Genomic DNA, 19,396 nt, shown 5'->3' with positions numbered 1-19,396 from the left:
ACACACATACATACATACATACATACATACATACAAACATACCCATATACATACATACATACATACATACATACATACATACATACATACATACACACACACATACATACCTATCCTACCTACCTACATACATATATACATACTGTCATACATACATGCATGCATACACACATACACACATGCATGCATGAATACACACATACATACATACATACATACATACATACATACATACATACATACATACATACATACATACATACATATCACACACGCACACGCAACCCCCCCCCCCCCCCACACACACACACACACGCGCCACAGGAAGCACGCCTCAATTTTCATACTTCACACTCATTTGTGAATTGTAATATTCATCAAGATAGACAAATGGAAAGAACATGATTAAACAGACAGACCGCAGACAGACAGACAGACAGACAGACAGACAGACAGACAGACAGACAGACAGACAGACAGACAGACAAAAATAGACTGGCACACATACAGACCAATGATCTTCTGATATATTAAAGCACCTTATGATAGACCACATTATACAAGCAATCATAACCCCGCTACTGGTAAAAGTTGGTATATCGTTCTCTACCATTTCTATATGCATTTTTAAATAGTGACGTGGTTGTCAAAAAATAGCACAAACTCAGACCACCGGCACCTTTGTTCTGTGGCACAACGCACTTTCTACCTTTACACCAAGGGCATGTACATGCTCTGAGTGTACTGCAACATTTATGAATCGTCCTGTGCATCAGTGAATCCATTGCAATGTCTGTCCATACTACACAGCTTATATGATCAACAGAACAAGGGAAAGCCTCAGAATGGCATGGGGGGGGGGCAAGTTGTTTCAAATCAAACACCAAACTCTCTTTGGAGCTTTGTCTGTTAGGATGGTGAACATTCACTGACCCTAAGACCATTTCAAAATAGTTTAACATATATTTGTTTTTCTTTTATGTAAAATGTAGTCATTTTGCTTTAAATTCTCTCAATTGCTATTGTTGGTAAACAATAGCGCGGGCAAACAGTCGTAAAAGGCTATCTAGCGCCACCAGCGAATATGTACGAGCCACTTAATATTCATGCCAAAACGAGGCTTCATGTGTAATCAAAGTGGAAGTAAGCTTGGAAGTACGAAGAAGCTGGTATCAGTGGTAGTGATTTCTGTGCCCAAAATACGTGAATTTATACTCTCTAAAGATGAGTGACTGGGAAGAGGAATCGCCTCCCAACTTTCAGGAATACAGTTATACAGAATGCACGACTTTGGACAGAGAATATAACCAAAGGAACCAGTACAGAACCGGTGGTGGGAGAGGGGTCGGCCGTGGCAGAAGAGACCGTGACGATCAAAATGCGAGTAATTTCGGTAGAAGTCGCCGGACGGACCTTGGATTTGGAGAATCCAAGTCGGACCGTGATAAGGAGTGGAGAGCTGGACGTTCTAATTCTTCGCCATTTACAGATAATAACACAAATGGTTTTGGGGATGGAAATAGACGAACACGAGGGGGATTTGGTCGCCCGGAGGGACGCGTTAATTTCCGGTCTGGCCCGGAAGAAAGCGGAAGTGGTGGTAGGAGTTTTGGGTCACGGTCGTTTCAAGACAAGACTGACTCGAAGAAGATATACGTCCCCAGTACAAATGTTGGCAGAATTATCGGTGAGTCGACAGTTTCTTATTATTGTGTTATATGCTTTGTCTTCCAGCTGTTCCAATATACTGAGTAAGTTGTCGAGCCTTCCTCCGTGTTGAGGGTCATGTCAGTAACCTGGACCCGTGCACCGCCTGCAAGCAAGATTAACCTCTATCTAACCACAGTCCCAGTCTCCATCAACTGTGCACTTGTGCAAGATCGGGGTTGTTGTTGTTGTTGTTGTTGTTGTTGTTGTTGTTGTTGTTATAAATGACTCCGTACGCAAATGCGTATTAAACATGGTGCTACTGGTAACAATGGAATATTAACATTCTCTGAATACAATGTATATTGTTTGTTCTAAGAAATACAAATATTTTTTATAACTTGCAATGTATTTTTGTTCTAAGAAATACAAATATAACTTGCAATGTATTATTGTTCTAAGAAATACAAATATAACTTGCAATGTATTTTTGTTCTAAGAAATACAAATATAACTTGCAATGTATTATTGTTCTAAGAAATACAAATATAACTTGCAATGTATTATTGTTCTAAGAAATACAAATATAACTTACAGAATGTATATATTATTATGAGTTTCAAAAATTATTACTCTTATTGAAAAATTTGACTATTTAATTGATTATTTATTAAATAATTTGATTATTTATTTATTGATTTATTTATTGGTGGCAGTACATCCATAAAATGTTTTTTTCATGCAATTTGCAATAAAATACAATAAATGCATTACAATTATATAAAATACAAACAAATAAGATTGAAAATATAGTATTACATGTACATATACAACTTTTACAAGAAAACCAAAAAACAGAATATGTATGAACAACAAGAAGAGTGAGAGCTTTCAGTCACGGTTACTGTATTAGACTGATGGACTATTTGCAATGAAGGATTGGGAGTGGGCTTTTGGAATGTGGAATTTTGCCCTCGTGTTGTGTTGAATTTGGTAAATGGCATCATTAGTTGTTATAAGTTTAGAAATGATGGTACTTTTAGTTACATGTAAGTAATGCATTTTTTGACAACTTTATTGAAATTGTGGTTGTGTATAAAATTTGCAATTTACTGAAACTCAGCCAATCTCGAGTTTTCAGAACTTGGCAGAAAGTGTTTGTTTGTACAAGTTTGGAGAAAGAGGATTATAGAAAAATATATTATTGAAACTTGTTACATAGTCCGAAAATAATCATTCTTCCAAACTTATCTGTATTTTTTCACCACACCAGGTAAAGGAGGCTGTAAGATTCGGGAACTAGAAGAAACAAGTGGTGCAAGAATAAAGGTACTTACATGTAGTAAAGTCAGTTTTGATTATTGTAGTTTCAAAGTAAGGTGAAGTTTTGAAACTTACTCACTCACACTCAGTACATATATTACAAGTAGGTGATTATCCAATTCCAATATGCATTGTGTGAGACGACGGCAGTTATATTGTTGCGTTTAAGCCTGTCTTGTCCTTATTACATGTACATTTGCAATAACATTTTCATTGTGAAGATTGACCTCTTTAATTGTGTGTGATTTTATAAAGCAAAGACTAAATGCCGCAATGATGGATTTTACTGGTAAACCCAGGGTACATGTCTGATAGCACTTGTAACTGGCCCCATTCATGTACAGAATGCATGGCATTGTATGGGTAGACATGCAATTTGCATCATGCATCAAACCAGCTAAAAGGTCTACATTGTATGTAGAGTTTGCCCTCAACAAAGTAAGGATTTCTAGCCCTCTTATAAATTCTTGTTGGTACCCTTCTGATTAGTCTGTAAGATGACATTCAGGCCACGTTGTCAGCCAGCACTTGCAAAATGTTAGAAGTTCAGAAGTCTGATAGGGCTGAACAACATGGTGGTATCATACAGTCTACCTTTTGATTATTAAAATTAAAATCATACTTCAAATCACTTCATTTTATGTGATAGATATCAATTTCTTGGCATCCTTTTGATTAAATGAAAATGATAATTCCAACTACCTCATTTTGTGTGTTAGTATCAAAACAAGACACTGATGCCCAGTGACTGCAGAGTGTTATGCAACGCTCCGTTCATCCATCCATACATCTGTCTGTCTGTACATGTTGTATGTATGTATGTATGTATGTATGTATGTATGTATGTATGTATGTATGTATGTTGTATGTATGTATGTATGTATGTATGTATGTATGTGTGTGTATGTATGTACATGTATGTATGTGTGTATGATACATGTATGTATGTATGTATGATACATGTATGTATGTATGTATGTATGTATGTATGTGTATGTATGTCTGTCTGTGTCTGTACACACTCTATCTGTCCATCCATGCATGTCTCTCTGTCTCTGTGTGTCTTTGTCTGTCTCTCTGTCTGTCTGTCTGTCACTGTCATTAATTTTATTTTCCATTATCTCATTAGATTTTACAGGATGACTGTTCAGGAGGGGACACTGGTATAGAATTCAGAGGCAGTGAAGAAGCCAGAAAAAAAGCTGAAGAACTGATCAATGAAATTGTACAACCTTCCACTGATAATGGTGTCAAATTAATTTCAAGTGAGATAAATCAAATATTTATTTTACTATTGTATATCAGATACATGTACAATCTGTTTAAAATCTAATGTAGTGAACTTAGCACAATTTCGTTATTAAGCACCATTTCCTATAATTATTGTCGCTTGTTCTTTTTTTGTGTTCTGTGAAATCCTGAGCGCAGAGTGGATTTACTCAACCAATAAGAATGCATCTTACACCAAAAGTTAGTAAAGTACCTTAGAATGCACTGTTTGAAAAGAGCTCAAGCACAGAGTGCAGACAACATGTTTTTGATATTGTTTGGTAGTTCTCTTTGTGTCAAATTTCAAACTTTGAGTGTTATATTGTAAGACAGCCTCATGGTTGGCTACACATAAGTATGTGATTTGAACGTGCATGATCTCCTATGGTGTTGTGTTGATGCTAAGGAACAAGGCGCTCACTCATGGAACAAAAAAAAACATAGGAAAGATGTAAATAAAGAAATTGCACCAAGTTCACTACATCGGATTTTAATCAGATTGATACATGTATAAGATACTATGGTGTTGTGATCTGAGATGTCTCATAATGAGAGCTGGTTGGGTTAATACAAAGTCAGAAAAATTATGCACTTAGATCAGGTATTGTGGGCTAGTCATGTGTTTATTGTGTTTCCTGGAGTAGTGTTCACCTTTATTCCTGCAGTTTATGATCTAAATACGTGGATACAACAAATACAGCTAAAATGATGTCGGCTTGGTGTTTCACTCATGGGATATTACGTTTTTGACACAGAGCTACACATATTTCAACTGTAGACTAACAATAACAGAGACACAATAAACACAGCAAGATCCTTTGTCCAATCACATTGAACACTGATAAGCATTGCTAATCTTTCACAGTGGCGCAGTAAAAACAGGCTTCTAATGAAAACATTACACATGGACGTGATGATTTTAATGTCTACAATTGTTTATTTTCTAACTGATAATCAACATTTCAACTTGACTATTTGCACATTACCCTATTGATTGTTTTGCACTAGAAGTTGTCTGAGGGTGTGTATTAAATGTCATGTTAAATGAGTGAAACACCAAGCCAACATCATTTTAGCTGTACAAATTGTAAAGAGTTGATGAGAGCTTAGCCTCCCTCACATGGTTTTCACCCATTCTCATTCTCAATCTCTTTGTTTGTATCTTACCGGTAAATGTTTCTATTAAGTATGACAGGAACTTGGAAGTCAAACAATGCATAAGTATATTTTCTATTACTTTTATTCCAGGAGCCACTTTAGATGAAACCCTACCACAAAGGTAAGAATCAATATTTCTTTGTACTCAGTGTGTACTTTATGTATATAGCTTGATACAAGTACAAGTATTTTACCGTCATATTTATTGTACACCTTCCATGATTTTCTGAGTATATTTTTTAGTCCCCAACAACAAAGCCCAGAGGAGACTACTACATGACGTACAAAATGTAATGTATGTTGGGTTCTGTGTGTCCATTAGCACCTGTGTCTCAGACATGCATAGGCTAATGGCAACCAAACCTGGCACAAATATCAGATGCTATATTCAGCATATGCACGTCACTTTATTGTGACTTTCATGGTAATTGACAATTGGCAGCCATGTTTGTTGTAAAAATTCACATTTTGACCACTAACTCTGAGTTTAATAGATCTATAGAGACCCCATTTAGGGTCTATACCCATATAATTTATAATGAACTTTCTAATAAGACTTTGACCTTTGACTTTAACTCCTATGTTAAAGGTCAAATACAACTGAGTGTTCAAAGCGTATATGTATATATCTTTCATACATGGACTGGTTTCAACCAAACCTGGCACAACTGTCTGTAGTACAATATGTGCATTTCATGAACTTCATGTTATCAATTGAATGGCTGCCATATATTTCATAAAATACATATTGGAGTATGTCATTGACGAAGACTTGTGAAATTCTCTCAGAGGGTTATTCATTGTATACCAAAAACTACAAGTTGGACATTATAACGACCATGACGGATTAGTATTAAACTTCGACATGATTAACAGTTATCTGGAAGGGTAAAAGTTGGTCCTCAACAAACGAACACAAGAGAATTGACCAATCTAATGATAGCTCAACGAGTATAAAGTTGGCATCAGATTCAGATTCAGGTAGCGTCATATTGAGCGTCAGATAGCCTCAGATCCGAATACACCTGACGGCAGTGAAGCAGAATCCTTCCCTGTAGTCTCAACGGTATTATTTCAGGTTTGAGTCTGTTGGGTGTCTTCGGATCTGAGTCCATCTGACGCTCAATATAACGTTCATAAGATAACGCTACCTGAATCTGAATCTGACGCCAACTTGATACGCTCAATATAATGTTCATAAGATAACGCTACCTGAATCTGAATCTGATGCCAACTTTATACTCGTGATAGCTCAACTGATGACACATTATTCCAAGACCTTGGATCAGACCTTGAATTTCAAAACATCTTTGGTATAACAACTGTCTATTGTTTTAGTGCATTGGTTTAGATATAATTTGATGTGTTATTCCCTCCTAGACGCCGCATCAACTGGAAAGAATTACATGAAAATAGAGCAGAGAATGAAGCAAAGAAGTGGGCAGGTATGGATGTTTGCTCTACATGTATTCTCATGCCTTCTATGACATTAGAATTTTTTGTTCTGGCATTGTTAGAACTGTTCATTGCAGAGTAAAGAGTTCACTTCCAGTACATATTTCGACACATATGATAAATTACATCATCGCATCATTCATAAGGTATATTCTAAAACCAGGGTTGAGTTCAGTTAATTGCAAGTGATGGTTAAATGTGCGTAGAATACCTTTTTATATAATATGTATAAAAAATTAAACCCCAAAAACATAAAATTCAGCTTGTATCCCTTTATTAATGCAATGCCCTTAGTGCCAGTGGTTGACACCTCCTTACCAAGTGATAAAGACCTTTAAATATATTAATCATAATAATGGTGTAATTGTTGAAATTTATTTATCATTTTTGTCCAGGAAAGTGAGTGAGAACAAACAAACATATATTTTCAAAATGCCTTGTCTCTCTACACAGATCTGCCACCTCTGAAGAAAAATTTCTACATTGAAGCACCCTCTGTGGCAGATATGCTTCCTGAGGATGTTGACAGATTCAGGTGAGAAAAGACTCGCAAAAAATCCAATGGGAATTTCCTAACCAACCATTTTGATATCTTGAAAGATGCATTGTGGGAAATGTAGTATCACTTCGTTGATGAACATGAATTAGTCACTGTTGTGTTATTGTAAACAGTCTGTCGCATTATACATGTACAGTGTAGTCTTGGTTACCAAAGCATGAAATGGTACTCAAAAAATCTTAGCAGTGTTACTACATATGAATTCACTTATTGTCTGGCTATGAGGGCACTAGTAGATGTCTATTATGATGAGGGCTGTCATGTACTGGTAGGGTAATGCAGTAACAAATGAAATAGATGCTACATAACAACGTGAGAGGTAATATGACAGATCTACTAGTGCCCAAATAAGGCCAGGCATATAACACATCACATTCACAGGTACATAAGAGATGTACTACATGCATATTGCCCTAGGAAAAATAGAATGCAAATAGTCCCTCTATATGCAAATTAAGGTCACTATAGGTCAATAGTCCATACCATGTGGTACGACCTAAGCCAATCACTGAATATTGTAGAACACGATGTGTTATTATATCTGCTAATTTATGTCTGTCAATATTCATAAACCTGATAAATGTTAGTTTAAGACTTTCAAATTTTCAACGTTATTATTAATTTACCTTGTTTGAGTACAGACAGGATAATATGAACATCGTTGTATCTGATCTATGTGAAGAAAAAAGACCTACACCAAATCCTGTGTGTACATTTGAAGAAGCATTTGAGCACTATCGTAAGTATTTATATTTGTAGTATGTTTGATGTGCAGTACGAATGTAAGTCTTTCCTCACATTGGAAGACCGAAGTTAGATCAGGAGTAAAATTTGGTTGAGTTGTCTGACAGAGCTAAAGAAAAAGTTGGTAGAATGGTCCTAAATGTATTTTATTTGTGTTGTGCTGCTGATAAATAAAATTATATTTCACTGCCAATTTATGTGATTCAAATGATGTTTCCATGCCCCTACATGGGGTATATGATAAAACCTTTATGGCCTAGATATGGGTTTTGTGGACCCTGGTAGTACAACTTACGCCCCTCAGAATGCCCCCCCCCCCCCCCCCCTAAAGAAGGGCCCTTCTGCCACACAACCTTGGTCTGAAAAACCCATATTTTGTCTGTAAAGATTATTGTAACGTCAAAATGAACTTTTCTTTCATTTTGTACCAACAGCTGAGATTCTTGATGAGGTTGATAAGCAAGGATTTGAAACACCAACTCCCATACAGGTTTGTTTGTGTCATAATAATATTTTAAGCAATGTATAATATGTCATTCTCCGGTAACCAAGATCATGTCGCATGTAAGGATCGTAAGAGGGCACCCCAGATTTGTGAGGGCTAGAAAAAATGTGTGTGAAAGAACTCGGTGTTCTTTAAAGAATGTTACAGTATGTGTTTTTATTACTGATAGTCTCTAATAAAATACACATAATGTAGTACAGTGAGGACAGCATGGAAAATGAATAGGACCTTTGTGTCTGCTGTCTTTATGGTACAATATTCAACTATTCTGGTCTCGATCATGTCTGGCCTCAAAACAGCTTGTGAACAGCACTCCTAGTGGCCAAACCAAGAAATCTTTCATCTGATACCAGAATGTGACATATGACAAGTATCTTTTTGATACAAGATTACCAGAATTCTGATCATAACTTGTTAAAGTTGTCCTATTAATTGTTAAATTTCATAACAGTTATTAAAATGAAAAAATGATTACTTTGTTCATAAAAAATTAGGGAAAGAAGACTCTGGAAGCTTTGAGAGTTTGATAAAGAAGTTAGGAAATGTTTGATATGTGGGTATACCCTGTGTACTGCTGGTACTAAGTTCAAGTTACACATATCAAACTTACACACATAGAAATGACATACTTGGAAGTGTTCAGCATGTTTGTTTCGTTTATAGGCACAAGGTTGGCCAATAGCTTTACAAGGTATGGATTTAATTGGTATAGCTCAGACTGGTACAGGCAAGACACTGGCATTTCTGTTTCCTGCTATGATCCATATAGATCTACAACCTATGTAAGTTATGAACATGAACACAGCTTGGTTTAGGTCAAGACGTACATGTAGTGTGGTATTAGGTAGAGTAGATACTCTAACTTCAATGAGGTCCCTTTATGCAGCTATGGCTTAGTAATGAATGCAGATCCTTTCTGTTTCCTGCAGTGATCCATATACATCTACAACCTATTTATAAAATGTAAGTTTGATATGGACATGAACACAGCTAGGTTAAGTCATTGGTCATTACATGTAGTTTGAAAGGATACCCGAGGGTGTCTTCATTGAAAACCCTTCTACCAGCATCATAGTTTGGTAATTATATAAGCTATAAACACAGCTATGTGGGCAAGGGATAGATAGTGTAGTGTCGTGTTCTGTTGTGTCGTGTCATGTCGTGTAGCGTAGTGTTGTGTTGTGTACATGTAGTGAGATGGGCAAGGGATGGGTGTGTGAAGTGAGTGTCACATTGAATGGATACTCAACAAATGTATTGAAGGCCCTTCTCTCTCCATGGTACTTGTATTTACCAGTTTTTGGTTTCTTCAACATATTTCTACCAATACTGAACACTGATCAGTGATGTAGTATCACTTCTTGTGTTCTTTCAGAGCAAGAAGTCAACGTGGTGGTGCTAATGTATTGATACTATCACCTACCAGGGAGTTGGCATTACAAATAGAGACCGAATGCAAGAAGTATAGCTACAAGGGAATCAGATGGTAAGACAGGTTTAGTTTCACTCACTGTCATTTATCCTAATACAAGTGTACCCTCTAAAAGACTATTTGGTCTCACCTACACTATAACATACAAACTAGCACTCAAGTCGATTGAGGTGGAAGTCAGGCGCCATAGAATTTTTGGTGTCATATGGAGTCCATGTATAATATGACTGCAGAAACCAAGTCAAGCAAATATGTACGTCATGCCATCAATGAATTGAAAAAAAAAGTGTTATATATGAATCTTGAATAAAAATGAGGAAATGTAAAATGATTTGGAAGAGAGGTAATCTGGCCAATATGTCAGACTCTCTACTAGTCTAGCTGCTAGAGCTTGGGCTTTCTTCTGATACAACACACAGATAAGTTTCTTCCTTGTCTGTGATTGAGGGGGTTCAGGCTATTACCCTCACTAGCATCCTCTGGTCGCCTTCACAGTGAGCAGAATAGCCTGAGGGGTCTAGCAGCAAGACCAACTCACTACATGGTAGGTATGGTACTGTACCAATTTTGATGTCCACATCAGAGATCACAGACACCAACATCAAAATATATAACTATCTATTTCAAACTATTAGTTCTCCTCACCTGTCTGTTCTTGTCTATCCCTTAGTTGTTGTGTGTATGGTGGTGCTAAGAGGAAGGAACAGATAGACACAGTATCCAGAGGAGTTGAGATAATCATTGGTAAGTAACAAAATTGGACTATGGAAACTGAAAATATGGGAATTTACATCCTTATCATTACAGTGTGAAATAATGATCAAGTCACACAAATTGTGATAAAACAAGTTTTTGTCGAAGACATACATGTAGTACCCAATATTTCAACTTACTAATTCATATTCTGAATTTTTTATGTCAAATATGGCCACCATTTGGCCATTACTGCCAAGGTCACAAAACTAGTTGACTATATCTATGATCTACACTCTGACATTTGTAACAAGTTTGGTGGACTAAATCAGTGGACTTCTGTATCTGACAGTTGTGCCAGGTTTGGTTGAAATCAGCCTATATATGTCAGAGGTGCCATTACTGCCAAGGTCATGAAACTAGTGGACTAAATCAATGGACAGCTGTATCTGACATTTGTGCCAGGTTTGGTTGAAATCAACCTGAATATGTCAGCAGTGTACATTTACACTTCAAACAATTTTTGGCTGTTTGAACAAATTCATTTCATCACTGTTATGAGATTTAATGAAATTCTATTTGTAAAAAATACTGTATTTTCTCGTCATTGTTATCAATGTAGCAACTCCTGGAAGGCTGAATGATCTCATCAATGCAGGCGTTGTCAATGTTCGCAGTATAACATACTTGGTAAGATACCGTATGGAATTTTGAATATTCATGAGAAATCAATTTCTCTAAAGATTTATCTTTTATGCTACTTATTTGCACTTTCAGCAGAAGTAGATAGAGATTCCATTTGTATTGTCTTCATTTCATTTCTCTTTGTACGTTGTCATGATAAAATGAATGGTGAGAGATCAATAAAAAGTAGAGAAATGAAAATTACTACAAAAAAAATTGTGGTCCATTTCAACAGGTATATCCTTGAATGTTTTGTAAATATTTCATATACTACTGGATTATTATAAGTTATACAAGTTTCTATTGAGTGTCGAAGACAGAACAAATGATATTGTCGTGGTGTTTATCTTGTGTAACGTGTCATTTTTACATACACTCGGACAACATGAAGCACAGTATGCAATTATATAAGTGCTGCACAGTGGGGAGTTAGAAGCAGACAAGTTGAAATGTTGATTATCAGTTAGAAAATAAACAATTGCACCCATTAAATCATCAAGTCCATGTGCAATTTTTCAGCAAAAGCCTACTTCTACTGCACTGTGAAAGAATAGCAATGCTTTAACACTTTTCACTGTGATTGGGCAAAGGATGTTCACCTGGAGTTGAGCTTTGTCCAACCTTTTTGTCAAAAATGTTGTGTCCCATGAGTGAAACACCAAATCAACATCATTTCCACTGTAAGTGTTCTATTTCTAATCAATTGCCAGTGTGTTGGTGTAATACAGGAAAGAATTCTGGCAATTGATATTTGTTTACTAACAAGACTTAAAAAATAACTTGAATACTCTTGAAACTATGTACTGGAAGTATTAAATGACCTGAAATATTTGAACCTTTTTATTCAGGCAAATCTGATCATTCTTGAGTTTACTTTTTATCAAACTATCACTTGTGAAAGTTCTTGGCTGAAAGCTAAATCTCAGCCCTTTACAGACTTTTGCCTGTTAGTCAAACAAAAAAAATATTAAATTATTATTTTAGGTATTGGATGAAGCTGACCGTATGCTAGATATGGGATTTGAACCACAGATAATGAAAATACTGTTAGATGTCAGACCAGATAGACAGACTATTATGACAAGGTGTGTAGTCACGTAACACAGAGAGCGTACTCACGTTACTTCAGGTCACATGCTACTTCATATTCTTGCTTGGTGGTAGACAATCTGATTAAAGTCCGATGTAGTATACTTTTTGGCTGTTTCATTCACTGTTGTTTGTTCTTTTGTGAGCACTTGTTACATACACCTGACACAATACCATAGGTTTTTCCAAGCCACAAGAGAGCGCTGAGTGAATTTACTCAACCAATGAAAATGCGTATTGTTATTGTTTGGTCGTTCGCTTTCTTTCAATTTCAAGCATTGAGTGTTATATTGTAAGATGGATTCTGGTTGGCTACACGTAAATACGAGATTGAATTCGGGAAAACCTATGGTATTGTGTCAGATATATGTAATGAGCACTCACTAAAGGACAAACGACAGTGAATGTAACAGCCAAAAAGAACTCAGGACATGTACACTACATCAGATTTTAATCAGTGCTAAACTGACTATACACACATATATATATATACAGTATTTGGTGCGTAATGTATCATGTTTTGGAGGAGACGTGTCAACTCATTATTTATGTGTAAGTTCAAACATACTAGTACATGTATAGCAAATGTAAAACGTAGCCCTGTCACATGTAGTCTCAAACCTGAATGGAATTCTGTAGAAGTGTGTATGTATGTGTTGTATTTAAAAAGAGATGCTGGGAGGAATTCCCAGCACAAAAAAAAGATTGAATGAAAAAACATGCTGTCATACATCAGCATGTTCATTATTGCATCTTATTGGCTAAAATTGATGAAATTAAAGGTGCAATATAAATATGACATGCATTTGATCATTTCAATTTTAATTTCCCATAGTGCAACATGGCCAGAAGGAGTGAGACGATTGGCACGTTCCTATATGAAGGATCCAATGCAAGTGTACGTAGGATCTCTCGACCTTGCTGTAAGTATTTTAAAGATTTGATTTGAAAATTTGAAAGCAGTGAAGTGGGGTCAACGAGAAAAAGAAAAGGTAAAGTTAAAACTTGTTTGAAATCGAAGCCAAAATTTTCAGTGATACCTGACTGTGTCTGTGATTATGTTGCTAAGCATGTCATTCAGTAATTGAATTAGTGGTACCCAGATACCAGTGATTGTCTGACAATGTCTGATGTTGTTGCTAGGCATGTCACTCATTACCCAGATGCCATTGATAATCTTGGAATGTCTGTGATTTTGTTGCTAGGCATGTCACTCCGTAACTCAGATAGTGGAAATTATTCCAGAAGAAGATAAAAGGAGACGGGTAAGTGTCATCTTGTCACTTCATTGGCTAAACTTCTTCAGACCAATGATATTTACTGAAGAATCATATCAGTTTGTAATGTACAGCTTTACCCATTACTAGTCTGTATGGCCATATGTAAATTTTGAGTAAACTGTTATACACTTGTAGCCTGACTATGCAGTCACTGGTAGATGTCTATTACCATGAGGGCTTTTACGTGGCAAATGTTTCCCAAGACTGAGAGCTGATAGAAATACATTAGTTCATACATAACAGCATGTGCGTAAGGGGTAATATGACATCTACTAGTGCCCAAATAAGGCAAGGCAATAAGTGTTTTATAACACATGACATTCCCAGACACATATTTCATTCACGCCAAGTCTGTGGATTCCACCAGGTTGATGACCATGGTTGGTCACATGACTCATCACTGGAATCATGTGACGTAAGAATGGAACCCCATATGTTAAATACTATGATGTGCATACAATAAAGAACTATATAATTACATTTTTTTTCGACTTTCAGACATTAGAGTTTATTGATGAAATGGAAGAAGAAGATAAAGTTCTGATTTTTGTCGGCAGGAAAACCACGTAAGCTGATTATACTATTCATTTATTGAATTTAATGCACACCTAATTAAGTTTGAAATACTAAATATAATATGACAGAACCTCCATGACATGTGAATGCCAGTGCAGTGTACTCCAGGTATTTGCATGGATACTTGTGGTGTTCTCTTTGGTCGTACTTTTTATGAGCATAGTGGTTGAAAGCACAGCAGAAAATACAGTCTGAAAACTGGTACATTTGTACATGTTTATGTCACATGAATGCACAGTTTTATTTTTTATGAAACTTTATGTTTTTGATAACAAATTTAGTATTGACAGAACCCCCACAATGCATGAGTGAATGTGTGGAACTTGGGGTATTTGCACTCATGCTTGTGGTGACTTCTGCTGCAGTGCCACTTACTATGCGTGTGAAAATAGTGGGTGTAGATAACATTACAAGCCCTCATCCAAATACCCTGAGTATTCCACAATTATACTCGCATGTTGTTGAGTAGTGTTGTATTACTTTGTTGTAGTAGTAGTAGTAGAAGTGGAAGTAGTAGTAGTAGCAGTAGTAGTAGCAGTAGCAGCAGCAGCAGCAGCAGCCGTAGCTGTGGTCGGTGGTGGCGTCATCGTCATTGAATGGTTTATGAGGTGAAGTATGACAAATCTACAAAAAATTACAATACACGACCAGTGATTTCAGTCGTATTACATTTGTCACTTTATTGCTTGTGTGATTTAGTAAATTCTAAACCAAAAGAAGAACAACTCACTTAGATATCAAATGTACAAGTCATACATGTTTGCATAGCCTTATACATGTATTTGTATATGTTCTCTTTAAACAGAGCTGATGATATATCCAGTGATTTCTCACTAAGGAGTATCAGTGTTGAATGTATCCATGGAGGAAGAGAACAAATAGACAGAGAAAATGCACTGGAATATTTCAAAAATGGTATGTGCATTTTCCAGTTGAATGAAGACAAATATTGTGAGAATAATGTAACAATAATACCAGCGCCAGTAATATCAAAGAAAAAATCGGGGAAAGTTGTGGCAATTTTGAAAATTTTGACTCATATTTCGACCACAGCAAAACCAGTGATGTAGGTGTGCGTTGTCATGATTTAGATGCACCTTGTCGCAATGTAGAATGACCAGAGTATATATTCCATACTTTTTGTTTAATTTGGTTCGTGCATGGTATAATGTATGATTGTACCTAAACCGTCCAGTATCTAGCCCTTTCTCTTTAACTATCATATATTTGTAGGTGTGGTTCGTATACTGATTGCCACTGATGTTGCCTCCAGAGGGCTGGATATCAAAGATATCACCCATGTCTTAAACTTTGACTTTCCACATAATATGGAAGAGTATGTCCACCGTGTTGGCAGAACGGGAAGAGCAGGGTAAGTTTATTTTGTAGAATTTAGAATTAGTAACTGAACTGGAAATATGAATGTATCATTTGTATTTAAAATATTCCACACGAAGAAAGAGAAAAGAATTGCATTGAGGGGTTGTTGGAGGCCGAGTGGTTAAACCACTTGCCTCTTACTGCTGCAGCCAGTGTTCAAATCCATTCAGGGTTTGATTAAATTTATGTCACTGTAAGTAAGAAGAGTGTCATTCAGTTTGACTCTACTGAACAATGCAGTATTTCCCCAGGTACTCTGGTTTCCTCCTGCATTAACATTGAACCCATGAAGGATGACCCTCACTGGACTTCTCGGGAGACAAAAGTTTATATACTTAAAGAACTATCCAGTATAAATAAAGATTATTATTATTATTTATTAGTATTATCACAGACGTTTGTCAATCTTGCCTTTACCACAAATTCATAATTACTGTGCCAATTTTGAAATTAGCCATCAGCAGTTTTCTTTCTATGGTGATTTAGTGACTTGGTTTAGGGAAAGTCGTGTGCCTGGAGTAAGAATTTTTTAACATATCTCATTTTCAGACGTAGTGGTATATCTTTGACTTTGATGACGCGTAGTGATTGGCAGTCAGCTGGTAAACTTATCAAAATACTTGAAGAAGCTGGCCAGGTAAGATGTAAAAAGTTATGTCAGTGGCATTGATTTACTTTTTTTGTAAGATGATTGAAAATTGTTCATCTTCCCAGAGTACTCATTAGTTAAAATGAAATATATCATTATGATGTGATTACGCCAAGAAAAAAAATAGAATTGTTTCTGGTCAGTTTGTCTAAAATGGTGTGATGATGCTTTTTTTTTTTAATTCTCAACAAACCTGTCACTCAATCTACTATTATGACAGTTACTGTTTCTTTAGAGCAAGTGTGTTTGTGAGGCAGATGACATTTGCTTATTCATGATTGGCTCTGCAGTTGTCTTCACTGAAGTAGGGAGGGTTATTTTTGTGTGTTTCCCCACGGATCTGCAGAGTGCATGGGCTGGACAAACACGAAAAATAAAGACCGACAGGGGGGTATTTATTAAGTTGATGCGCCAGGAAAATTTTTTTTGGGAGGCCTTAGCCTAAATATAGTACAATCTTCAAACTCGAAAGACTATAGAATTCCAATTAAGCAACATGGTGTTTTTTACATCTCACACAATGTATTGTTTTACGCATTGTTACATCAGGAGGTGCCAAATGAAGTCGTGTCCATGGCAGAGCGGTATGAAAGCTTTAGACAGCGTAATGGTGGGCGTGAACGAGGAGGCCGAAGAGGTTGGGGAGGTCATCGTGGGGACAATGGTGGATTCACGAACCAAAGTATAGACCCGTTTGGTGGTGGTAGCTGGGGTAATCGGAGAAATGATAGGTGGTAACTGGGGGGTAATTGCAAACATGAAAGGTGGTAGCACGGGTAAACAGGAAGAATTTTAGGACATGACGGGTGTAGTGGAACAATAGTAGATTGTGTGTCCTGGAGTCCATGCTGTTCTATTCACAAGAGTACATGACATTTTAGACTAAACTTCACATAGCTGACACATTAATTGCGTAATATTGAGGATATCTTTCCAATAATGCAAAGTATTCAACATCAATGTTCAGAAATTTTGCAATCAAGTGAAATATGATAAATGTCAACTATATTGCATCAACATATTTTTTGTTTTCATTTTCTTTTCCAAACAAGTCATTATTTTATATAGATATTTGTTAGTTCTGCATTGTTTTTTCTTTTATATTCAAAGTTATTAAAATCGTTTATGAAAATTCATAATTTGTGATAATTTCAATAGAGAGATGGTGTGTGAAATTGCATACAAAGAGTTTGTAGGAAAGATCAACAGCCATGACTAGAATTTAGTCTGCTATTTGGCATATTGACCTTTCTAAGAATGGCGCCCTCTAGCAATACAAAAGGTATTATATAGACATCAAATGATGTCACATCAAATATGGCATCATTAATGATCTATGGACCCTTCTACTGACTGGTGCCCTCTAGCATTGCAGATCAGACATCAAATATCCTATCACATTCAATGGGCCCTTCTATAGTGAATATCGTCCTCCAGCAATACAGGATATAAATAGACATTAATGATCTATGGACCCAGAGCCCTGTATGGACCCTTCTAGTGAATGGTGCCCTCTAGCAATACAGGATATAAATAGACATTACCGACCTATGAACCCTTCTAGTGAATGGTTCCCTCTAGCAATACAGGTATAAATAGACAATAATGATCTACAGACCCAGAGCCCTGTATGGACCCTTCTAGTGAATGGTTCCCTCTAGCAATACAGGATATAAATAGACATTAATGATCTATGGACCCAGAGCCCTGTATGGACCATTCTAGTGAAAGGTTCCCTCTAGCAATACAGGATATAAATAGACATTAATGATCTATGGACCCTTCTAGTGAATATCGCCCTCTAGCAATACAGGCAGTAAATAGACATTAATGATCTATAGACCATTCTAGTGAATATCGCCCTCTAGCAATACAGGATATAAATAGACATTAACGACCTATGGACCCTTCTAGTGAATATCGCCCTCTAGCAATACAGGCTATAAATAGACAACGACCTATGGACCCTTCTAGTGAATATCGCCCTCTAGCAATACAGGCTGTAAATAGACATTAATGATCTATAGACCATTCTAGTGAATATCGCCCTCTAGCAATACAGGATATAAATAGACATTAACAATCTATGGACCCTTCTGGTGAATATTGCCCTCTAGCAATACAGGCAATAAATAGACAACGATCTATGGACCCTTCTAGTGAATATCGCCCTCTAGCAATACAGGCTATAAATAGACAATCTATAGACCTGTCATGGGAAGTGTGTCCTCTACTAGCATTTCAGACTATAAAATAGACATGAAATGTCCTTATACTGCAAATATCTGGTGTCCTCTAGTACACATACACATAATTAAGAAAACTCATTATTTTTTGTGTGATTAAATGTTCTTTTAATACTTCTAAATAATATACAGGAATTCAATAAAATGAGCAGTCATGAAGAACATGCTTGTTATTAACATTTCACAAATATAATTTCACAGAAGGCAACAAACAAACCGAACAGCTGGCCTTGGATGGGAAATATAAACATTTCCAATGTCTTTAAAAAGTGGCAGTAATTTAAAGGTTGACTTAGTTAACTATATAATGAAATAATTGATTAAATAAGTTATATTGATATTGGAAATATAATAAAGTTACCATGGCAACTGTATTAATAATCAAGTTACCTTGGTAACTGTATTCAAAAATTAACGCTATACATAGTTGATGCTAACATGCCAAATCGTAAGGAATGCCTTGTTTCCATTTTTTGTTGTTGTCTTTTTCCTATTTCCCCCCGTTTTTTTCATTTAGTGAGTCTCTTATCTTTCACCTGTACACTGCAATCAGGAAATAGGCTACGGCAGCTGTAAAAGATGGTTTATTTTTGTTTGGTCAAAACAACATGCTTAGAAGTAATACAGAGTACCTGGATGGCAGAACTTGAAATAAAATCTGTTGGCATGTAAACACATCAGGTTTACAAAATGGATGCAAACTTGTC

General features: G+C 36.2%; 1 protein-coding gene across 1 annotated transcript; it reads left to right on the top strand.

The window, feature by feature from the left end:
- Positions 1–1,150: 1,150 nt before the first annotated feature.
- LOC144445709 (putative ATP-dependent RNA helicase DDX43) lies at positions 1,151–17,453 on the top strand. The gene is made up of 20 exons (XM_078135351.1): positions 1,151–1,687; positions 2,921–2,976; positions 4,100–4,235; positions 5,488–5,518; positions 6,778–6,842; positions 7,306–7,387; positions 8,053–8,150; positions 8,590–8,645; positions 9,324–9,442; positions 10,036–10,146; positions 10,763–10,836; positions 11,408–11,475; positions 12,454–12,554; positions 13,394–13,481; positions 13,764–13,823; positions 14,337–14,404; positions 15,220–15,329; positions 15,648–15,786; positions 16,344–16,431; positions 16,993–17,453. The coding sequence occupies exons 1-20, from the start codon at positions 1,225–1,227 to the stop codon at positions 17,179–17,181; spliced, it is 2,202 nt and encodes a 733-aa protein (XP_077991477.1). The 5' UTR covers positions 1,151–1,224; the 3' UTR covers positions 17,182–17,453.
- The last annotated feature ends 1,943 nt before the right edge of the window (positions 17,454–19,396 follow it).

This window comes from Glandiceps talaboti, chromosome 14 (assembly GCF_964340395.1).
Source record: "Glandiceps talaboti chromosome 14, keGlaTala1.1, whole genome shotgun sequence".
NCBI lineage: Eukaryota > Metazoa > Hemichordata > Enteropneusta > Spengelidae > Glandiceps > Glandiceps talaboti.
Note: the sequence above shows the minus strand (reverse complement) of the source record. Positions and strands in the feature narration are given on the sequence as shown.